Raw genomic sequence first — 18,705 nt, 5'->3', positions numbered from 1 at the left:
TGGAGAGCATTCTACTACTTTTTTGAGGCTTTCACTTTCTACCTGATTCACTGCATATGTGCCATTGATAACCAGTCATTGGAAAGAAAAGTTGCACCGTCCCACCTCTATCATTCGTACCTCAGCATCATTATTAGCAATTGTAGCTCCATATCTTTAAATGCACACAAATAGCAGTCACCACCTCCCTGCAACTGCAATACATCCTTGTTCTTTCTATCCCTAGCGATCTTCATCTTTTCTTCCTCTCCACGACAATGGCTAACAATTCTTCCTCTTCCACCTCTTGCGCTCCCACAGGCTCCGAAATCCTTCGCCGGAAACGCATCAAATCATCAAAACTCTACTTTGATGTCCCACCCACCAAGGTATATATGTGCATGGAAGCTCAAGAACTCTTTCTTCATTGTTCCCTCGTCAAAGAAGCCTAACTTGGGATGTCTTTTATATATCTAAAACTAATGTAACTCTTACATTGGTCTTCTCTAATTTGTGGCTCGATCGCATCATCTAATACAAAGTAATTATCTATGTGGACTCTGCTCGAGTTCACGAAGTTTTTAGAAGACTTGTTAAAGAAGATTTGTGAACAAGATACATAATGAGAATCAGTTTTATAACTCTGTTCATAAGCTTTCTTTTCAATTTCAGTATATATTTGCTTCATTTTTTAACGTGCAATATATCTTTTCTGTTGAAAAATATAATTCGTCTTTGTATTTTTTCTGTTATTGTTCTAATTTTCCTCCCTTTTCTTGGTGAGTTTATTTGATTATGTGGGTGATCATTAATCTTGATGCATGATTTGAGTGCAGGTTCCTATTATCTATTCCAAATCCTATAGTGCATCATTCTTAGGCTTCGAAAAAATGTAAGCTCGCTGCTGTTAGTATTTGCTACATACATTTTCTATGTTTGCTTCTTGAATTTACTAATCTATGTTTCTTCAGCATTTTTGGCCATTACCATAGTGGAATATAAGTTGGTATAGTTCCACTTTGCTCATCTAATTTGCTACTTCATTTGCCAATTTCCTTTTTCCAATATCACAGGAAATGTAGCAAATCATTGGCTGCCTGAAGATGTGGGGCACGCTAGTATTTTAAATGCTTTGGCATTTTTAATGCATGACATATTTTCATGAACCATGGTTAAATTAGAGCTGGATGGTTAGGTTGCATTATCATAATCGAAAAATCTGACAGAAGGTAATCATGCAATGGCTATGGTGAGAAATGTAGTAATATATATATATATATATATATATTAACCATTAGATGTGTTTATTATTGCTTAATTTTCAAGAAATAAGTTTTGTTTCAAACCTATTTGATGTAAAAATGTGAATATTTTATTATCAAATTTTAGTATAATATTAATTATTGATTTTTTAGTCTTTTTAAAATACACATATGAGCATAAAGATGCTTACTAAAAAACATGTTTTTTTCTAATAAATAAACAATGATAAACATATCCAACGGCTCAGATCTAATATAAAATACCTAAAACTATAATTTTTGGAAGGTCTTAATGGTGACTTAATGAAAAAAGGAGCAGGATAATCTCTGATATATATATATATATATGGTTAATCACCAGGTGGGGTCACGACACCCATGCCCTTTCAAAGCGCACCAACAAAAGGCACCCAACAGTCAAACCTGGGGCAAAGGGATGGGCACCTAAAACCCACATTTGGGCGACATGGGCAGGTGTGTAATCAATAATTAGTTATTACATCTAAAACCCACATTGGTCGCATTATTGCAAGAATTCTTTTTGCAAGGCTAGTGATTTTATTTCATGATTATCGCAGTCATATTGCCACCAGAAAATGGGTGAAATTTTTTTGAAAGGCGCAAAAGGGGTGAAAATTTACCAAATCCAAAAATTAGTCTAACCTATTTTCACGACTTCTGTGGTGAGTTGGACTATTTTGGGTTTATGAGGCAGTCAAACATGAGAATGGCGCTCGGATTTTCGTTGGGCCCCATTTGTTTCATGGTTGAACAACATTTTCCCATGGAAAATGAAATTTTTTCTCATGATACACGAAACAAATATGTCCCACTGGAAAAGGGTTATTGCACATCTTTCTTGGACAGAAAAGGATGCCATATGTCAGAGGATCCATTTTGGTCCTGCTGGACGTCCAACGGATGCATCTCCATAGCTAGGATTAGTCCACAAACATGCAAGTGAGAATGTAGACCTGTCCTCTCAGAAAAAAAAAGAGAGAGAATGTAGACCAATCCTAACCGTTGGTTAGAGGGCTGAGGATTGAGTATAGGATTAATCCCATCATATGTTAGGTGATGAGATCTGTTCTCTTCTAGAACTAAGTGCCAGATTGTTGCCAAATGCTTACTTCTTGTTTACTTTTTTTTTTAATAGATTAGCAAGCAGGGTTTAAGCCAAATTAGTTTCACTCATCCCCAAAGTCATCCCTATCTTCATAACCTCTCGTTGAGATTTCATTGATGCAAAGTTATTTTGATCAAATTGGACTCTATAGATGTGATCTACATCATTCATTTGCAAGGATGCCACTTATGGATTTTTTGGCCATCAAATATCAAGTGTTGACAAAACACAAGATTTGTGATTTAAAAAGTAATATTTTTTGTTGAAAAAATGCGATCCAATGGTTGATTCTTATTAAATAACCATGTTGAGTCCATCTGCGTCAGATTTGATCAAAATAACTTACATCATAATATTTAACAGGAGTATGAAAGTTGGGGATGACATAGTGGATGAATGGAACCCATCTGGGGGTTGTTCAGACCCCTACCTGCATCCTAATCTATTGTCCCCATCAAAGCTAGACCTCGAGCAGTGAGGGCAGGTTATACCCCCCCCCCCCCTCCCCGCCTCCCCCCCAACACGCACTGTAGCTACAGTGCGTGTTCCGGGCTTCCGACTGAGCACCGCATGGCGCTCAATGCCACACATCCTGCAGGCGGGTGTACGGTCCGACTGAGCACCACGCGGCAGTCAGTCTGGACCTCGGAACAGTGCATGTTCCGGGAGAACACGCAACACCCTCATCTACAAAATTTAAATGCCAATTCTGCAAAAGATGAAGTCATCAACAAAAGCCTACCTCTACCTTCTAACATTCTGTTAATCATCACGATCGACAATCATCTCGGAGGGATATTTTTCTTTCAAAAAAATATCCGAGATGATTCAACTATACATCTAAAAGGCAGTTCCTTAAAATATCAGTCCAAGCCGTGCACTCTCTCAACATTTTTTTTTAAGGAAAGAAAACTTTATTAAAAGAAAAGCCTGTAGTGGATTTCTTTTTGGGTAGTCCAAGGAAAATACCCCTCCACCACCAACCACACTGGCTGGCCTCTTGTTGGTAAAACCCTTGAGTTACCCCCTGCCCACTGGAGAGTACACCCAGCTTCGATCTTGCGGCAAGAGATGCATGCAACCATGGGTTTCAAGCTTGTGACATCCCATCAACTTTGTTACATTCACAAGTCCCCCTTACCAGATGAGCCCAGCCCTTGTGAGTAGCAACCAAGTGAATGCATGTACTAAGACATTGGTCTAATCCCCTTGGCGTAAAGCTAATAGGAGAAAAATACAAAACTTCTGCAAAATTACTTTGAGTTCACATTGACCATCCCCACTTGGGTCCTTGCTGTCGCCCCTACTTGGAACTCCTGGGTACCAGCTTAATAGGGAGCATGGGTGCATTAGAGTCACAATCAGATGTTGGGTTGGTTGGTTAAACTTTTTTATGCGAATCCAGTACTCCCATGCAGCTTAATTTTGCCATTCTCCATGTAATAACATGATTTCGAATCCAGATATGGTTCGTCACGTTTCCTCCCGATCTGCTAGTAGTACAACGATTAGACCGCAGTAAACTTATATGGATCTGGGCCGTGAACACCAGTCTCCATCTAGACTGATATAATATTAAATACCTTCTTTTTCAACCAACCAACCACAATGGTGTCCATCGATCAGCCAAGAGCCATTTAGTATGAATCACATGGTTGCAACGAACACAATTACTAACAGGAGGGGGACAGGATTATTTATTCTTTTTTTTTTTCAAGTATGATTCTTTTTTGTTGGTCTTTAATTTAGCGATCCAATCCATTGAGTTATATAACTGCCTTATTTATTTATTTATTCATTGATTATTATTATTATTATTATTATTTTGAGAGTGTGTGAGAGGTGGGTGAGGGGAAATGCATAGAAGGCTGGATGTCAATTTAGTTTCAGTCATCTCCAACGTCATCTTTATTGCCATACCCCTCCCTACTTGACATCAAATTGGACAACGTAGATGCGATCTACATTTTAGTTAAGATTATTGGCATTTAAATCGAGAAAATCTGACTTGTGTGCAAGATATTTTAGCAATTAAAATATCAGCAGCCAACAATACAAAAACTTTGTGATTAATCATGTTTTTTAGTTGAAAAAGTATGACCAAGGGTCAATTCCTATTAAATAAACCATGCTGAATCCATCCATTGGGTTAGATTTCATTAAAAAAGTTTACGTAAATGAGATCCCAGAAGGGTTATGACCATAGGGGATGAGTGGAACTGGGTTGGCTGGATGGTTAGGTCACACTATGATAACTAAAGGGTCTTGAGCTCGAATCCCATAGTGGTTATTTCTCCAATTTTACTATTAAATAAAAAGAAATAACAAAAGAAAAGTTGAGTTCCATAATGATCTTGGTTAGTTTCCACCATGATTAATTTTATTTAAAGTGACAGCAGAGGGATGGATTGATCAAGTAATGGCTGTAGAGATGTAAACAGGTCGGACTCGGTTCTAATGTAATCATTATTAAAACTAAGCTAATTGGACATTACATAATCAGATCCAAATTTGAATGAAAAGGCTAATATCAAATCCGGATCCATGATGGATATAGCTGTGCTGGTTAATTTGAATCAATACGTCCTTGTAGAGATTGATAGGTGAAATGTTTTGATCGAGGTCATCACCCACGAGACATTTAGCGCCCCCATCAATTATTTGTATTTTTTTCTTCCAGAATCAAACAGCATATAGGATGAGTCGGTGCATTTGGATTCAGATTCGGATGTAAAACTGTGTCCTATTATTAGTCAGATGCAAGTTACACTAACGAATCATTTAAATGCATTTAGAATCCGTTGGATATCTGACCCAAATCCGAAGCATCGACTTTCCTAGTAATGGGTTTCTTTCTATAAATTTATTTCCCCACATTTATCTTTTAATTTTTTGTGGAAGGGGACAGAACAGAACTACCTCCTCCCTCACAATAAGTAGGGAACAACTAGCATAGGCTTGTGATCCAAATTAAGATGGTGGTTGTCATCGGTGCCTCAAAACAATAAGTAAACCACAAGAACCGCCTTTGGCAGGGAAAAATGAACCCAGGTTCTACTCCCTCCGGGTCTGCAGGTGCCTTTCACTGGAGAGCTTGGGTGTCGTGCCCGGCCCATCTGGAGATTACCTACTTTGGCGATCATAAAAATATAAAACAAAAAACGAGAACCAAGTTCTTTTTTATGGGTAATTTAATAACATTGAGGGCACCTAACGTTCTGTGAAATTATGTTTATCTGCAACAGTTTTCAAATATTTGAGATAAACACGTACCTATTTAAGAAGCTGCTCAAATGACGCATCTTACTTTTACCTTTTAAGATCAGTAATTGGATCTTATGTTCACTTTGGTGGATGTCATGGGGGCGAGAGGAATTGCTGAGTGCCCCAAGAACACAATTACCTGGACATGCTCTTAACTAGCGAGGACAGTGAATTTTGAGTGCATTTCCTTTGGGCCTTGAATACAGCTTCTTGTTGGGACCACATTAATACTTCATACTCACAAGATCATCATTTAAATGCAATGTTCAATTGATGATGGGGTTCTTTTTTTGTCAGTTTTGCAAATATTCAATATGGTAATGAATGATGAAGATGTTGGTTAACAATAGCAATAAATTATTTGTTTATTAATCAACATCCCCTCCTCCTCCCTTTACTTTAGTTAAGAAGGGAAAGAAAAAGAATAAAAGTGAATTAAACCTCAGAAAAACTCGGATACAAAGTAGATTGAAGAGGGGGAGATTATAAATACCAATGCAGATCTAGGGTTGAATATTCAATATTAGTTAAGATAGTTAAACCGAAATGAACTACTAGGGATTAGGAATAGTACTTGAATTATAGTGTAAAAGTAGTTATATTACACATTACTTCTAATAGCTAATGTGCTCCATTCAGAATTGCAATTTTGGTAAAAACTATAGAAACTCTAAAGCTAGGTATTTCACTATTTAATGTTAATTTGCGCTAGTGCTGTACAATTTTCATTGTTTTGTCATTCAAAGACCACCTTTACTAATTGCATTGTTTGAGTTTTTAGAAGGATTTTTGGTTTTCATGTTAGCCATAGGATTGAGGTTTGCTTTTTTAAGATTTTATTTATTTTCCATAGTTTGATTTTGTTCCTCTTTCATTTGATCAAGGCACCTATTTGATTGTTCCAAGTATGGCCGTATATGCCGATATCTTGTGACAGAAGGAGTATTGAGTAAAAATCAAATAGTAGAGCCAGTAGAGGCTTCCAAGGATGATCTTCTTGTGGTAAGTTTTATTTTGATGCTCCTTGCTTCCTCACTATCTTTGTCTCATGGATGCCTGGTTCTCTACATTAGATCTTTGATCATTGACTCATGGAATGCACAATTGGGCCTAAGTCTCAAGCTCACTAGTCCATGTCTAGCAACCTGCATGAATGCTGCTAGTCTAACTTGCAAGCTCATTTTTTGGCATGAAGAACAAACTCTATATACAAGTGACTGAATGTAGTATGTCTAAGATTCAGATTCGGGTCAATTAATATCCGATTAAATCCAAATCCCCATCTGATTCAAATCCTCTATTCAGATAGAATATAACAACAAATATTCTCAGATTCATATTTGGAATACTGCTAGTCCAAATCCAAATAAAAAAAAAAACAGAACTGAATCCAATGGATATCTGAATGTGAATTCATGTAAAAGATATATCTGATTAGCTATTTAAGTTAGCCAGATCTGAATAAAGTATTAGGTGTATTTTCAGCCAAATCTGGATCTAATGATCTGATTAAGTTAGATTAAATAATGCCTGCGTCCAAACTGAATCTAACCCGTTTATATTCCTATATACATAAGGTTGTCAAGTTGGGCCATGCATGAGCAATCCAAACCCAAACTAGATATGGACATGGATACCTGTTCGGGTCAGGTCATTGATGGGTCATGCTAAGTTTAAATCCTGTTCGTTTATTCGGTTACCATATCCTACCTTTATCCAAAAAAAAAAAGAGTTTGGGGATCAATCAGATGTTCATAGTGTACAAATGCAATAAAAAACAAGAAAGTTGACCAACTTTTCACAATGAGTAGATTCATTGGTTAGGCGCTTTTTGTCACTTGTAACATGTTTCAATCTTGAATCCAATTGCTAACATGCACAAACAATGTTCTCAATTTGCATTCTAGTGGACCCAATGACTAGTCCAATGGATCTTTTAGAACTAGTTTGGGCTTTTCGTGGGCTAGGATTTGGTGAGAACTGTAGCTAAAACTTGTTTGATGATTATTAAATATGGTTTTAGCTCAATATATGGCCTTAGTTTAAAAGAATTAAAATTTCAGAAAATTTTAATGAAATGTATTGCATCAGATTTAGCTTGGGTTTTCACTTGATCTGACCATATTACATTGCCTAGTGGATTAAATGATTGGACAATGACTGAGCTTCATGAACCAAATTACATTCCCCACCTCACATTTGTTATATTTCATTTGAAGACATGAAAGTTTTTCTTGCTTAGCTCCTAAATCACTATCATCTTTTATGCTCATTTTTTTCTTTTGAATTTTCTATATAATTCCTGTTAAGCCTTGTCAAATATGAAACTTGTGCTCACCATATTATGAACAATATGACTTTCAGTTAGATGTTCAAGATGGAATGATTATTTCATTTTTCTTATTGGTTTGGTACATTATGATCTTTGTTATCTTGATCAGGTGCACACAGGCAAATACCTTAGAAGTTTAAAAAAAAGTTCAAATGTGTCCCGTATAATTAAGGTAATCTTCATGTGTCATTGCTCTACTTCATATGTTATGCAAATATTTTAATGTATCATTTACTTTACCTTGTGTGCCAGTTATTATTTAAAGAAATTATGAAACATTTTATGATGGCACATGTTAGTACTAATTAAGTACACTGCAATACCTTGTATAATAATTCATCAGTCCCATTTTTTGCAATAATTTTAAGTTTTTATATCGCCTACTTTTGCAAAACTCAAGATCTGGTGGTCATATTATACTAAAATATCTTTAATGTAATCTACACATGTAATGGTCTTTAATATAAGTTGGTTTTCAATCATTTATGTTGTTAATATCACACATTAGCTATGTCGTCCTTTTTATTTGATTAATATATTTATGTTTTTGTGTTTTATTTTTTCATTGTTTATTGATATGGTATTTTTCACACGTTATATTTATGAATAGATAAGTTCATTTAACTTTCTACGTCTTAAATGTCATTAATGTTACAGAATCTCCATAGACAATTCATTTAAGAAAGTGGAAAACATATCATCTCAACTCGATTTTAGCACATAACTTGTATTCCTAATTTTCATCGAGATTCTCATCTTTAAATATTTACAAATGTTACATTTAAATTGAAATATGCATAACCTTATTGGTGTGGATTTTTTTTGTGTTTTTTCACATGTAATTTTTCTATATGTTTGTATAATTTTGGTTTATGTCTTTCATATATGGAATCCATAGATATAGGTATTTACTTTTTAAGAAATCAAATCATTCTCAATAGCATGTTAAATTAATTTGATTCTCAACTTCTATTATAGAATATAAACTATTGCAATGTTAACTAAGTTAAATGTCCAATTAACTTAACAAAACTATGAAAGTGCTTCATTATTTTTAGTATTTTATTTGTAAGCAAAATATTATTAATGGTGGGGGGCATACTCCCCCAGCATCTTGTTATTAAAAAAAATCTTGCTTATAATTATGTTGAATATATTAGGTTTCGGCTGCTGCTCTCCTTCCAAACTTTCTTGTTCAATGGAAAATTTTATTCCCACTACGCAAGCAGGTAAGATGTCTTAAAGACTATATCTTTTTGACATAATTATGTGTAAGTACTGAAATTGTCATATTATAGGTAGGAGGTACTGTATTGGCAGGAAAGCTTGCAAAAGAATGGGGATGGGCCATTAATGTTGGTGGAGGTTTTCACCATGGCTCATCAGAAAAAGGTGGTGGATTTTGTGCATATGCAGATATTTCACTTTGCATTCGTTATGCATTTGATTGTTTGAACATTACAAGGTAAATAACTTTAATTTTGCAATTGTATATTTTCTTAAAAGATGTGCAAATAAGAATTTGGGCTCAAATGGTTTTAAAAAGTTAAATAAAGTTTTAAAAATAGGTTTATGAAAGAGTGGGTCACTAGCTTACAAGTTGAACAACTTTTCTCTCAAATCGGCAAGGGATCAACTCTAATAAGACTTCCAACTCTTTTAATAAGTTTTCTTTGCATATTTGCATTGTCATATACCTATCTTTGTGCTCCAATGACTTAAAAGAGTGTTTGATGGTACAAAACACTATCAAGGGTCACAAAACATGAGAAAAATACATGAATATGAAATACCTCAGATAAACTAAGATTTAATGCAAAATAAAATACAATAAATAAATAAATAAATAAAGTGAAAGCTCAAGTAGCACTCCTAAGTTAGGCAACAAGTGCAGCAGAACTCCAATAGAGCTTCGTCTAGGCTGAGGCTCTACAATAGGCTAAGGCGAGTAAGGTAGACCTAGGCTAAGTTCAGATCTATGCTTACATGAGACATGGGTTCAATAGAATAAGAGTGTCTAGGTTAAGTTTAATTCTCAAAAGGTCAACACATACTTCTTCTTTTTTATAGTCAAGATGGGATTAAGCAAACCCCCATCAGTTATACAATTGTACCATTGGGTTTTGAAGTTGCAATGTCCCAACAAAAGGTGATGTACACTAACTGCTTGCCCTTGCCCTGATGATATTTTCTCCATCCTTTAAATGATTTATATATATATATATATATATATATATCCCACCCTGAGTATCATTGGGTAAACCCTTGACATTTCCTTACTATAGAATTAGCAATCCATTTAGAATACTTGAAGAATTGGTATTGTCTTAAGCAATCAACTATGACCACTTTAATTGGATCCATTGAAGTTGGGATTTATGCTAAAAAGAGTTTTTAGCTTTGACTAAAATAGTGGGCATATCCGTGTATGTCCTAAGGCATAAGCTATGTTGCTCTTATGGTTGGATCGTTTGCAAATATTGTCACATTTTTGTTCTTTTATGAAATCTTTAAAAATGAATGGCCGATAAATGGAATCGCTTTCAAATCATGAATCCATGGTAAACTTATAAAAAGATTATAGGAGCTTGATATATCAACTACATTGAATATGGTTTCATGGACTAGAGGTCCAACTCCCACATTTAGAATGATGATTTATTTGGTGGTGGTGAACTGACCATTCTACCCATTGATCTAGATTATGTGATTTCCAATTTCAGACTTACAAACATTTAGTATTTTAGTGGTAATGATTGGGCATATGTTTTGCCTCCACCATCAATGAGGCAATTGGACACAAAGAAACATATATTGATTTAGATTATGATATAAAATACTTATTTGTAAGGAAAAAGGAGTTTAAGAGCATCCATTTCTGAGAATGTAACATGCATTTGTATAATATTTTGTGATACTAAGGCTTCTAGACTTTAAGGTTTTATAGAGGGTAGAACCCTAACTACTTTAAATTTATTCCATTGTTTGTTGGTACTCAGGAGAAACCTTAATCAACTCCAAAATATAGATATTTTTCATAAATTTGGAAAGATGAGTCTTGATGTCATAGGAGCCTTTATTGTTCTCTTTGAGCTATTTTCTAGTTGAGGCTTCTAATATTCTAGTTTTTGGAGAAAGTTGAATGCGAGGTGGTCTAGTGATTCCTTTACATAAGTTCTTTGGTTGAGTAAATACATTATAGTCACATGACATGATCAACCTTTTGGAAATGGGCACAATTGAACCGAAGAGAGATTGCAATGATTACTCTCGATTTGATAGTTCTTGGAGTTTTGTCGATGCATTAAGGAGGTGTGTTGCTACCACTTTTAGTTTTTTTTATCAAAATAGATATTGGACCTGCTAATTGGTTTCTGAGCATGAATCAACTTGAATGTCATGGATCTTGGTCCAAAATAAAGCATTGGATACCTTTTACTAGTCTTTAAGATCCACTTGCACAAGTGGTATGACAAGCACCCCAGGTTTCACTTTTGTTGGATGGAAAAAGTTTTCGTTCTCCCATCCTAGACCTTCTCATTTACCTTGTTGTTATTATTTTTTTGTTGGTGATTAGAAAAAGGATCTTAGTAAATATGCATCTCCTCATTCCCTATTAGCTATTAATTATTTGCATCACAAGACAACACTTGTGTGAAACTTTTAGATAAAAAGTTTTTAAAATAATGTTTGGAGAATCAAAATTATATCAAGAGTTAAATCTACCCTACCTTATACCTGAACACCTTGGTTAAGAAATCTGATTTGAGATCCAATTTATCCAAGATCTAATGGGTCAAAATTGTGGTATCAGAAAGATGCTTCACAAATTTTATTTGTAAATAAAGCTTATCTAAAAAAGATAACCAATAAAATTATTGCCTTTACAAAAATTTTCATTTGTTGACATTTCATTTTGTTTGATCTTAAAAAGGGTGATGATTATAGATCTTGATGCTCATCAAGGTAATGGTCATGCACGAGACTTTGCTGACGATGGTAATTTCTTAATCTTTGAATGTGTTGATAATGATATTAATAATATCTGGTATTATTTGTTTGAAATATTCTCATCTTCTTTACAGGTAGAGTTTATATCCTTGATATGTACAATAAAAATGTATATCCACATGTAAGTTGCTTGTGTTACGTAATATGAATTTTTCTTGCTATTTATTTAAAGAAGTTTAGTAGTTTAACCATTAGTACATTATACATCATAAGAATAAAGTGCTTTTGTTTCAGGATTTTGATGCAAGGAAGTATATTGATCAAAAAGTTGAATTAGAGGTAAGTTATTTTCTCTTGATAATATGCTTTGAATCCAAGGGCGTATACTTATAATCCTTGCATATCTCTTGAGTTAAATTTGCTTCTTTTAAATTAAAGGAATACAAATTAAGGCATTACACATATTTTTTCTCAAAAGTTTGTTTATAATTAAGTTGACTCTCTAGTTTGTCTTTAACCTAAAAAAATAAATTTGTAAATTATCGTATATATATATATATATATTCAATTTTTTTATTGGACGTGAGAACTATGATAATTTTAAAATTCAATTGATAATTTTGAACTCAAATCATATTTGTTCCTCTGTAATAACAAATTTTGTATCAGGCTACTTTTTTTGGCATGCTTGTGTTATAACTAATTATTGTCTTATTATCAAGTATAAAATATTGTCCTTGTGTGTTGTGTTCATTTGTTAATCATATCTTATTATTGCTTTAAAAATCAAATTTGTTAAGTATTTTAATGCATTTAATTATGTGTAAATAAATATTTTATTTAATATATGCAGAGTGGGACGTCGACAGAGAAGTATATAGAATGTTTAGAGAATGAGCTTCAGGTATACTGATACTCTTTCTTTTTTTCATGAACTTATTTATTCTCTTCTATTTATGCATATAAAAGTTTTGTAATAAGTGTTGTCATGAGGCTTTCATGTGGAATATTTCAAGAGTTGCACATTCTATTTTGCATTATAAATCATTACCTCTTATTGTAAAGAAAGTACAAAGTTTGCAAAAACTAGATAAACATCGCAATGTTGTAAACTATTGGTGTATAGATGTAAAATAAAAGGTAATATAAAGTAGTTATTTCACTAAAAGTAGTTATAGATTTGAAAGGTAGTTGAATAAAAATGTTTGTCATTAATTAAAAATAGAGAATGATGTTTTACAAGAAGACTAGATAAAAGTTTTAATTATGGTATTATATTGGTCAAGGTTTACTACCTATCAATGCTCAAAAAAAAATTCAATGTTCTAGACGTGTCAATAATGAGGCTAAAATTTTATCATGTGATCTATATTTGTAACATTTTGTAGGATTTAAAAAGATTATCACATTGTACTTATTAATGGCAACATGATCATGAATTGTGAATAGGACTTTTTCATTAATACTTCTAAGGAAAATTTTATCATCATTGCACCTACTTACTATTATATTAGTAATGGGACAATAATATGATAGGTTTTATATTAGTCATCTTCTATACTTTAATACTATGATGATAGATTAAAGTGACTTAACATCATTCTTTTGAACACACATGTTGGTATTAATTTTGATATAGTGAAGGTTTCATCACAATTAAAAGTAATTTTGTTCATGATTTTTTAGATTTTTTTCATGTTGAAAGGAAATAATTTATTCTTGTTGAAGTTTAAACCAAAACAAAAATGTGTGCACAACTATGTTTTCTCGAAAGGTTCATTTAGAGAAACTATATTTGTTAGGGTTTTATGATTAAAAAATTCATGTGTGATAAATAATGTGTTAAATAAGGTGAAGTTGTTATGTCAAAAGTTTATAATGATGTTGATATCAAATATAGGATACTTTATTACAATAGTCATCAAAATGGGATAAGATTTTAGGATAATTTGTTTTATATATCCTACTCAACTAAATTGAAAGATTGTTTTTCTAAGTGATGTAAGACACCTAGTTCTCGACGAAGGTTCCTCATCATTAGAAAAAAGAAGTTTCATACATTTAAACACATTTACTTATTTTCAAGATGATTGGTTATATTATAAAGCATAACATGATAGCACCACAAATAATTGATTTATTTTCCTTTTTGTAGTACCTTGGTCATAGGGATCATTTAATTGTCTTTGAAGTTGACATTTTTATTAATACAATATTTGTTTTGATTTTTAACTATGAATTCTACGGCAATAAAAGTTTTCTTCCTTCAAAAAAATATGTGTTTTGATTTTATTCAACATAACTAGAATATAAGCTTGGGATTTTGTGATATATTAAATTCATCAAGTTAAATAAATATTAATATTTTTTTGTTTTTGTTAAATTAAATTTAAGCTTTTATGCAAGCGTTAAATATGTTCAAAAGGTTGTTTTCAGTGAATCTTTAGTAGATCAAGTTTATATATATATATATATATATATATATATATATGTGTGTGTGTGTGTGTGTGTGTGTGTGTGTGTGTGAGTTTCTAAAAGTGTCTTTTCAGGTTGCCGAAAGAGCATTTGTTCCTGAACTGGTGGTCTACAATGCTGGAACTGATATCTTAGATGGAGATCCCTTGGGAAGATTGAAGGTATCCACTTCATGGTTCTTCACTATATTCTATAATTTCAAACACGTTGGTCATTTTCTCTTTTGCATATTTGGTAGTTATGAAGCTAACAATCCCTTTGCTTGGACTTGATAGCCTTTGAGTTATTATTGAGTTCAAGATTAGAGGAAATTGTCTATTTTTAATAATGTTTGCCAACATTTTCTCTTATAAAGTAGCAATTGATTTGTATTGTCTTCTCAATATTCACTTGTTCTAAATAGCAGCAACATTGCCACAACATAATCTTCTAGGGACTTTTATTTTCAAATGAAATAAATATCTTCAATCAAATGCTTTTCCAAATGGTTTGTGCTATAGCTTGATATTAAGCTTCGACACTTCTTTTTCACTGCATTATGTTTTTCACTTCTATAAGAAATATCAATACTGTCTACAGAGGCACATTAGCTAGATGTAAGCAATCTAATTTTCTTGCACTTGGTAATTGTATCCAGCAATCTCATCATAACATGCTTCTGATAAGATTACGCTTTAAATAGTTTACAATCTTTAGGGGAAGCATGGACTAAATACATGCACCATGAGTTATGTTTGGACTTTTTGTAATTGAATCAATTACAGCAAGAAACACAAAATAATGAAAAATCGCAAACCACAAATGGAAAACAAATTGACGTGGTGCTGCGGTGCATCATATAATGTGGCTATATAAATGAAAAAACTATAGTGCTTTTATTATATGTCAAAACATGCAAAATGCCAAAAGATGAATTAATCATGAGTTATCTTAAAATAGGTTTCACCAATAAATAACAAACCTCAAAACCATGAAGTCAAAGAGGGAGGATTGAACCTGTTTAGAACCAACATTCACCTAAGAGTTGGCTTACTTATGCTCACCTGCACAAAAGAACTAACCTAAGAGCAATGAGAATGCTCTTCTCACTTTTTTCTCTCTTCAAGAACTCTCTCTGGATGGTAAGGTTGACAAGATGAATTCCCTTTCCCTCAGACATAGGAGGGCAAGTCACACGAAAAGACCAAAAATAGAATCTCTCACACCAAACCCTAAAAGGGATAGCCTTATATTGGGCTTGGGCTTTCTCACCCTCGATCAACCATCTCATTAGTTTCTAAAAGAGACCAAGCTTTCAACATTCCCAAAAGTAGCTTTGATGAGTTTTTTCAACTACATACCCAATGAGAGCATTTTATGACCCAAAATATGACTTATTTTCCACTGGAAAATTATGCCAACATAAATAACTCCCAACAAGTCCTTGAAAACCCCAGATTCTCAAATGATTTGCTCTCTCCTACTAACAAATAAAGATATTTTAGCAAATATGACATGACGAATGATACTTATGATAAATGGTATCAATGATGAATCTTAGAATGCGTACCCTTCTTTCTTCTCTTTTTATCATTGATGAATATATTTGATGAGTCATGTCAATGTTAGATAGACTTTTCCTAAGGATATTTCCATGTGCAGGTCTCTCCTAATGGGGTTATTGCCAGGGACGAAAAGGTGTTTCGATTTGCAAAAAAAAGAAATATACCACTTGTCATGCTTACCTCAGGTCACTTATATTTGCCATCTCAAATTTATGTTATTGTTGAAAAGATAGAAACTAAAGTTGGTTTTTATGTTGTAGGTGGTTATCTGAAATCAAGCGCTCGAGTTATAGCGGATTCAATAAAAAATCTGAAAGCAAAGAATTTGATTAACTTGGACTTGCCAAATTAAAACTTTGTGTTGAGATGGTTTACCATTTCAAGATTAAGAGGAAAATTTTCTGTAGGTCCAGAAAATTTTAAGGGGTCTCAGAAAAGCATCAGAGTGCTTTGCTTTCAATAATATTATGTATCAAATACATGTTTAGATGAAATAGATTCTCTTTTTGGGTGCTTTGTTCTTTTTCCTTGTTATTTAGCCACCACGATGGTTACGATGTCCTAGCCCAGCCCTGACTGCAGCAAATAGTTTGATTCGTCCATATGAAATAGATTTTTATTAATAATTGTAGCCATTTTTTATTTTATCTCAAAAAAAAAATCTGGGGCGCTGCCCCCGAACCCCCGACTATCACATATTTTTTTTTTGGCTACACCCCTGTTTACCCCCCCCCCCCCCCTCACACATGAATCCTAGCTACGCCACTAATGACCACATACCAGAGTCGATGTCTCCAGTGTCAAATTCCACAAGTACTCACCCCCAGCAGCCCACCAGGAGTAGTTTTTCATTTGGTTTAGACCATGCAGCAAAGGACTCGCACCACCCGAAGTATTGAACTCTTGACCTCCTTCAACTTGAAAGCCTTAAGGCAACTTAAGCCAACCCATGCACCTAGCTAGGTCTGCAGAGCCCGTGTGGGCGGCATGCTTTGTTTTATGTATCTTGCATGTGTAACTATCATGTCATTTTTTTAACCTGAAAAGGAATCTAGCATGTCATTTGTTCCATAGATTAAAAGTTATGACGCTTAAGCCAATGAAATCGTCCAATGCATGGAAAGGTGCTCCCTTTGAAGTTTAGTGTCTTCTTTGGGTTCCCCCAAATTTAACATTTGTGTTTAGGTTAGCACTTAACTGGTACCTCGGGTTCATAGTTTTGGGAGCCTTACCAATTGAAATCGATCAAGTACATGTCGCAGAGTAGATAACAGTGACATTATTGAGATATTGTCCTCAGTGATTCTGCTGCACATTGTGCTACATTTACTAAGCTTTCCATATGGTTTTTTTTTTAAGAAAAGCAATAAATTTTATTTAAACGTATTGATTGGGAAACAATAGATATGGAGGTGATGAGGTATTACCCCCATACTCAAATGTAAACACAGATAGCCCCACCAATTGTCATCGGCTTAGAAGGGAAGGCCCTCGCGACGTAGCTTCGGGTAATCACAAACACCAAAAAGCAGGCCTTTTTAGCGTACAAGCAACCCACAATACACGTGCATGAGCGGAAGCAAGATTATGCACATGCACAATCACAAAGGGAGCAAAGAGATAAGGATGCAAAAAGCTTCTTTATAGATACTTGAAAGCAAAGTATATCAAGAGAAGAAGAGAGAGTCCGAATACACGGGGTTCTTAAGTCGTAAGCTCTTTTGGGGCACTCAAGAGTGCCAAAGAAGTATATACATCAAAAACAAAAATGTGAAAAACATGGCGGTCTGGAACACACTCCCCCACCTAAGTTGGCACTGTCCTAGATGTCAACTATTCATGATAGTCTTCTACAAGATCTAGATGATGAAACATGTTGGTGGCCTTCTCCCAGGTGGCTTCACATTCTGGCAATCCCTTCCACTGCACTAAGTATTTTTTGACTTCCCCAAAGTAGTTGTTGGAATGGTTGAGGATGACTTCAGGTTCTCTGCCTGAGACGTTGACCGTTAATAATGTACGTTGCGTAATGGAAGCACATTGAGGCATGCTTCGATGAGGGTCTCCTTTGTCTTCGTAGAACGACTTAATGTTGCATATATGGAATATCGGATGCACTTAAAAGTTTGTTGGCAAGTCCAGCCAGTACGCCAAGTTTCTCATGTGCTTGATAATGGTGAAGGGGCCGTCATACTTGCGAATAAGGTCTCGATGGTGGCCCCGAATGATAGTTGTGCGATCTGGAAAGAGCTTCGCCAATACCTTGTCCTCAACACAAAATTATGCTGGTTGATGCTTCTCATCTGCCTATTTCTTCATGCGCTTGGTCACCTTGTTCAAATATGTCTTTGCTAACTCTGTCTGATATTGCCAGTTCTAGACAAACTGGTATGCATAAAGCGCTTTGCCACGTCCTCGCGCAGTAAGGGAGTGCAGAGTTCGCGGTTGTTGTTCGGTTGCAACTTCGAATGGACTATGGCCGAATGACTCACTCTTTTAGAGGTTATAACAGAATTGAGCTGCATCAAGTAAATCAACCCAATCTCTTTTATTGGCACTGACAAACTGCTGCAAATAGATATTCCTCCAATATATCATTGATCCTCTCTGTTTGTCCATCAGATTGGGGGTGAAAACTTGTGTTGAAGTGCAAGTTTATCCCAATCAAGCGAAACACTTCTCCTCAAAACTTGCCAGTGAAGCGGGCATCACGATCACTGATAATGCTCTCTGAGATTCCCCAATGCTTGACTACATTCTGCACGAACAACT

General features: G+C 34.4%; 1 protein-coding gene across 2 annotated transcripts; it reads left to right on the top strand.

The window, feature by feature from the left end:
* The first annotated feature begins 200 nt into the window (after window positions 1-200).
* LOC149815038 (histone deacetylase 2-like) lies at window positions 201-16,438 on the top strand. Of its 2 annotated transcripts, XM_089989438.1 has the most exons (13): window positions 201-368; window positions 816-871; window positions 6,516-6,633; window positions 8,073-8,135; window positions 9,124-9,192; window positions 9,262-9,428; window positions 11,898-11,962; window positions 12,049-12,095; window positions 12,209-12,253; window positions 12,768-12,818; window positions 14,464-14,550; window positions 16,031-16,118; window positions 16,194-16,438. In XM_089989438.1, the coding sequence occupies exons 1-13, from the start codon at window positions 258-260 to the stop codon at window positions 16,283-16,285; spliced, it is 1,059 nt and encodes a 352-aa protein (XP_089845564.1). In that variant the 5' UTR covers window positions 201-257; the 3' UTR covers window positions 16,286-16,438. The 2 variants fall into 2 exon arrangements, with proteins under 2 accessions (XP_089845564.1, XP_089845565.1); XM_089989439.1 differs by lacking the exon at window positions 12,768-12,818.
* The last annotated feature ends 2,267 nt before the right edge of the window (window positions 16,439-18,705 follow it).

This window comes from Nuphar pumila, chromosome 15, assembly GCF_984573655.1.
Source record: "Nuphar pumila chromosome 15, dmNupPumi1.hap1.1, whole genome shotgun sequence".
NCBI lineage: Eukaryota > Viridiplantae > Streptophyta > Magnoliopsida > Nymphaeales > Nymphaeaceae > Nuphar > Nuphar pumila.
The sequence above is the reverse complement of the archived record's forward strand: the minus strand, read 5'-3'. Positions and strand labels throughout refer to the sequence as shown.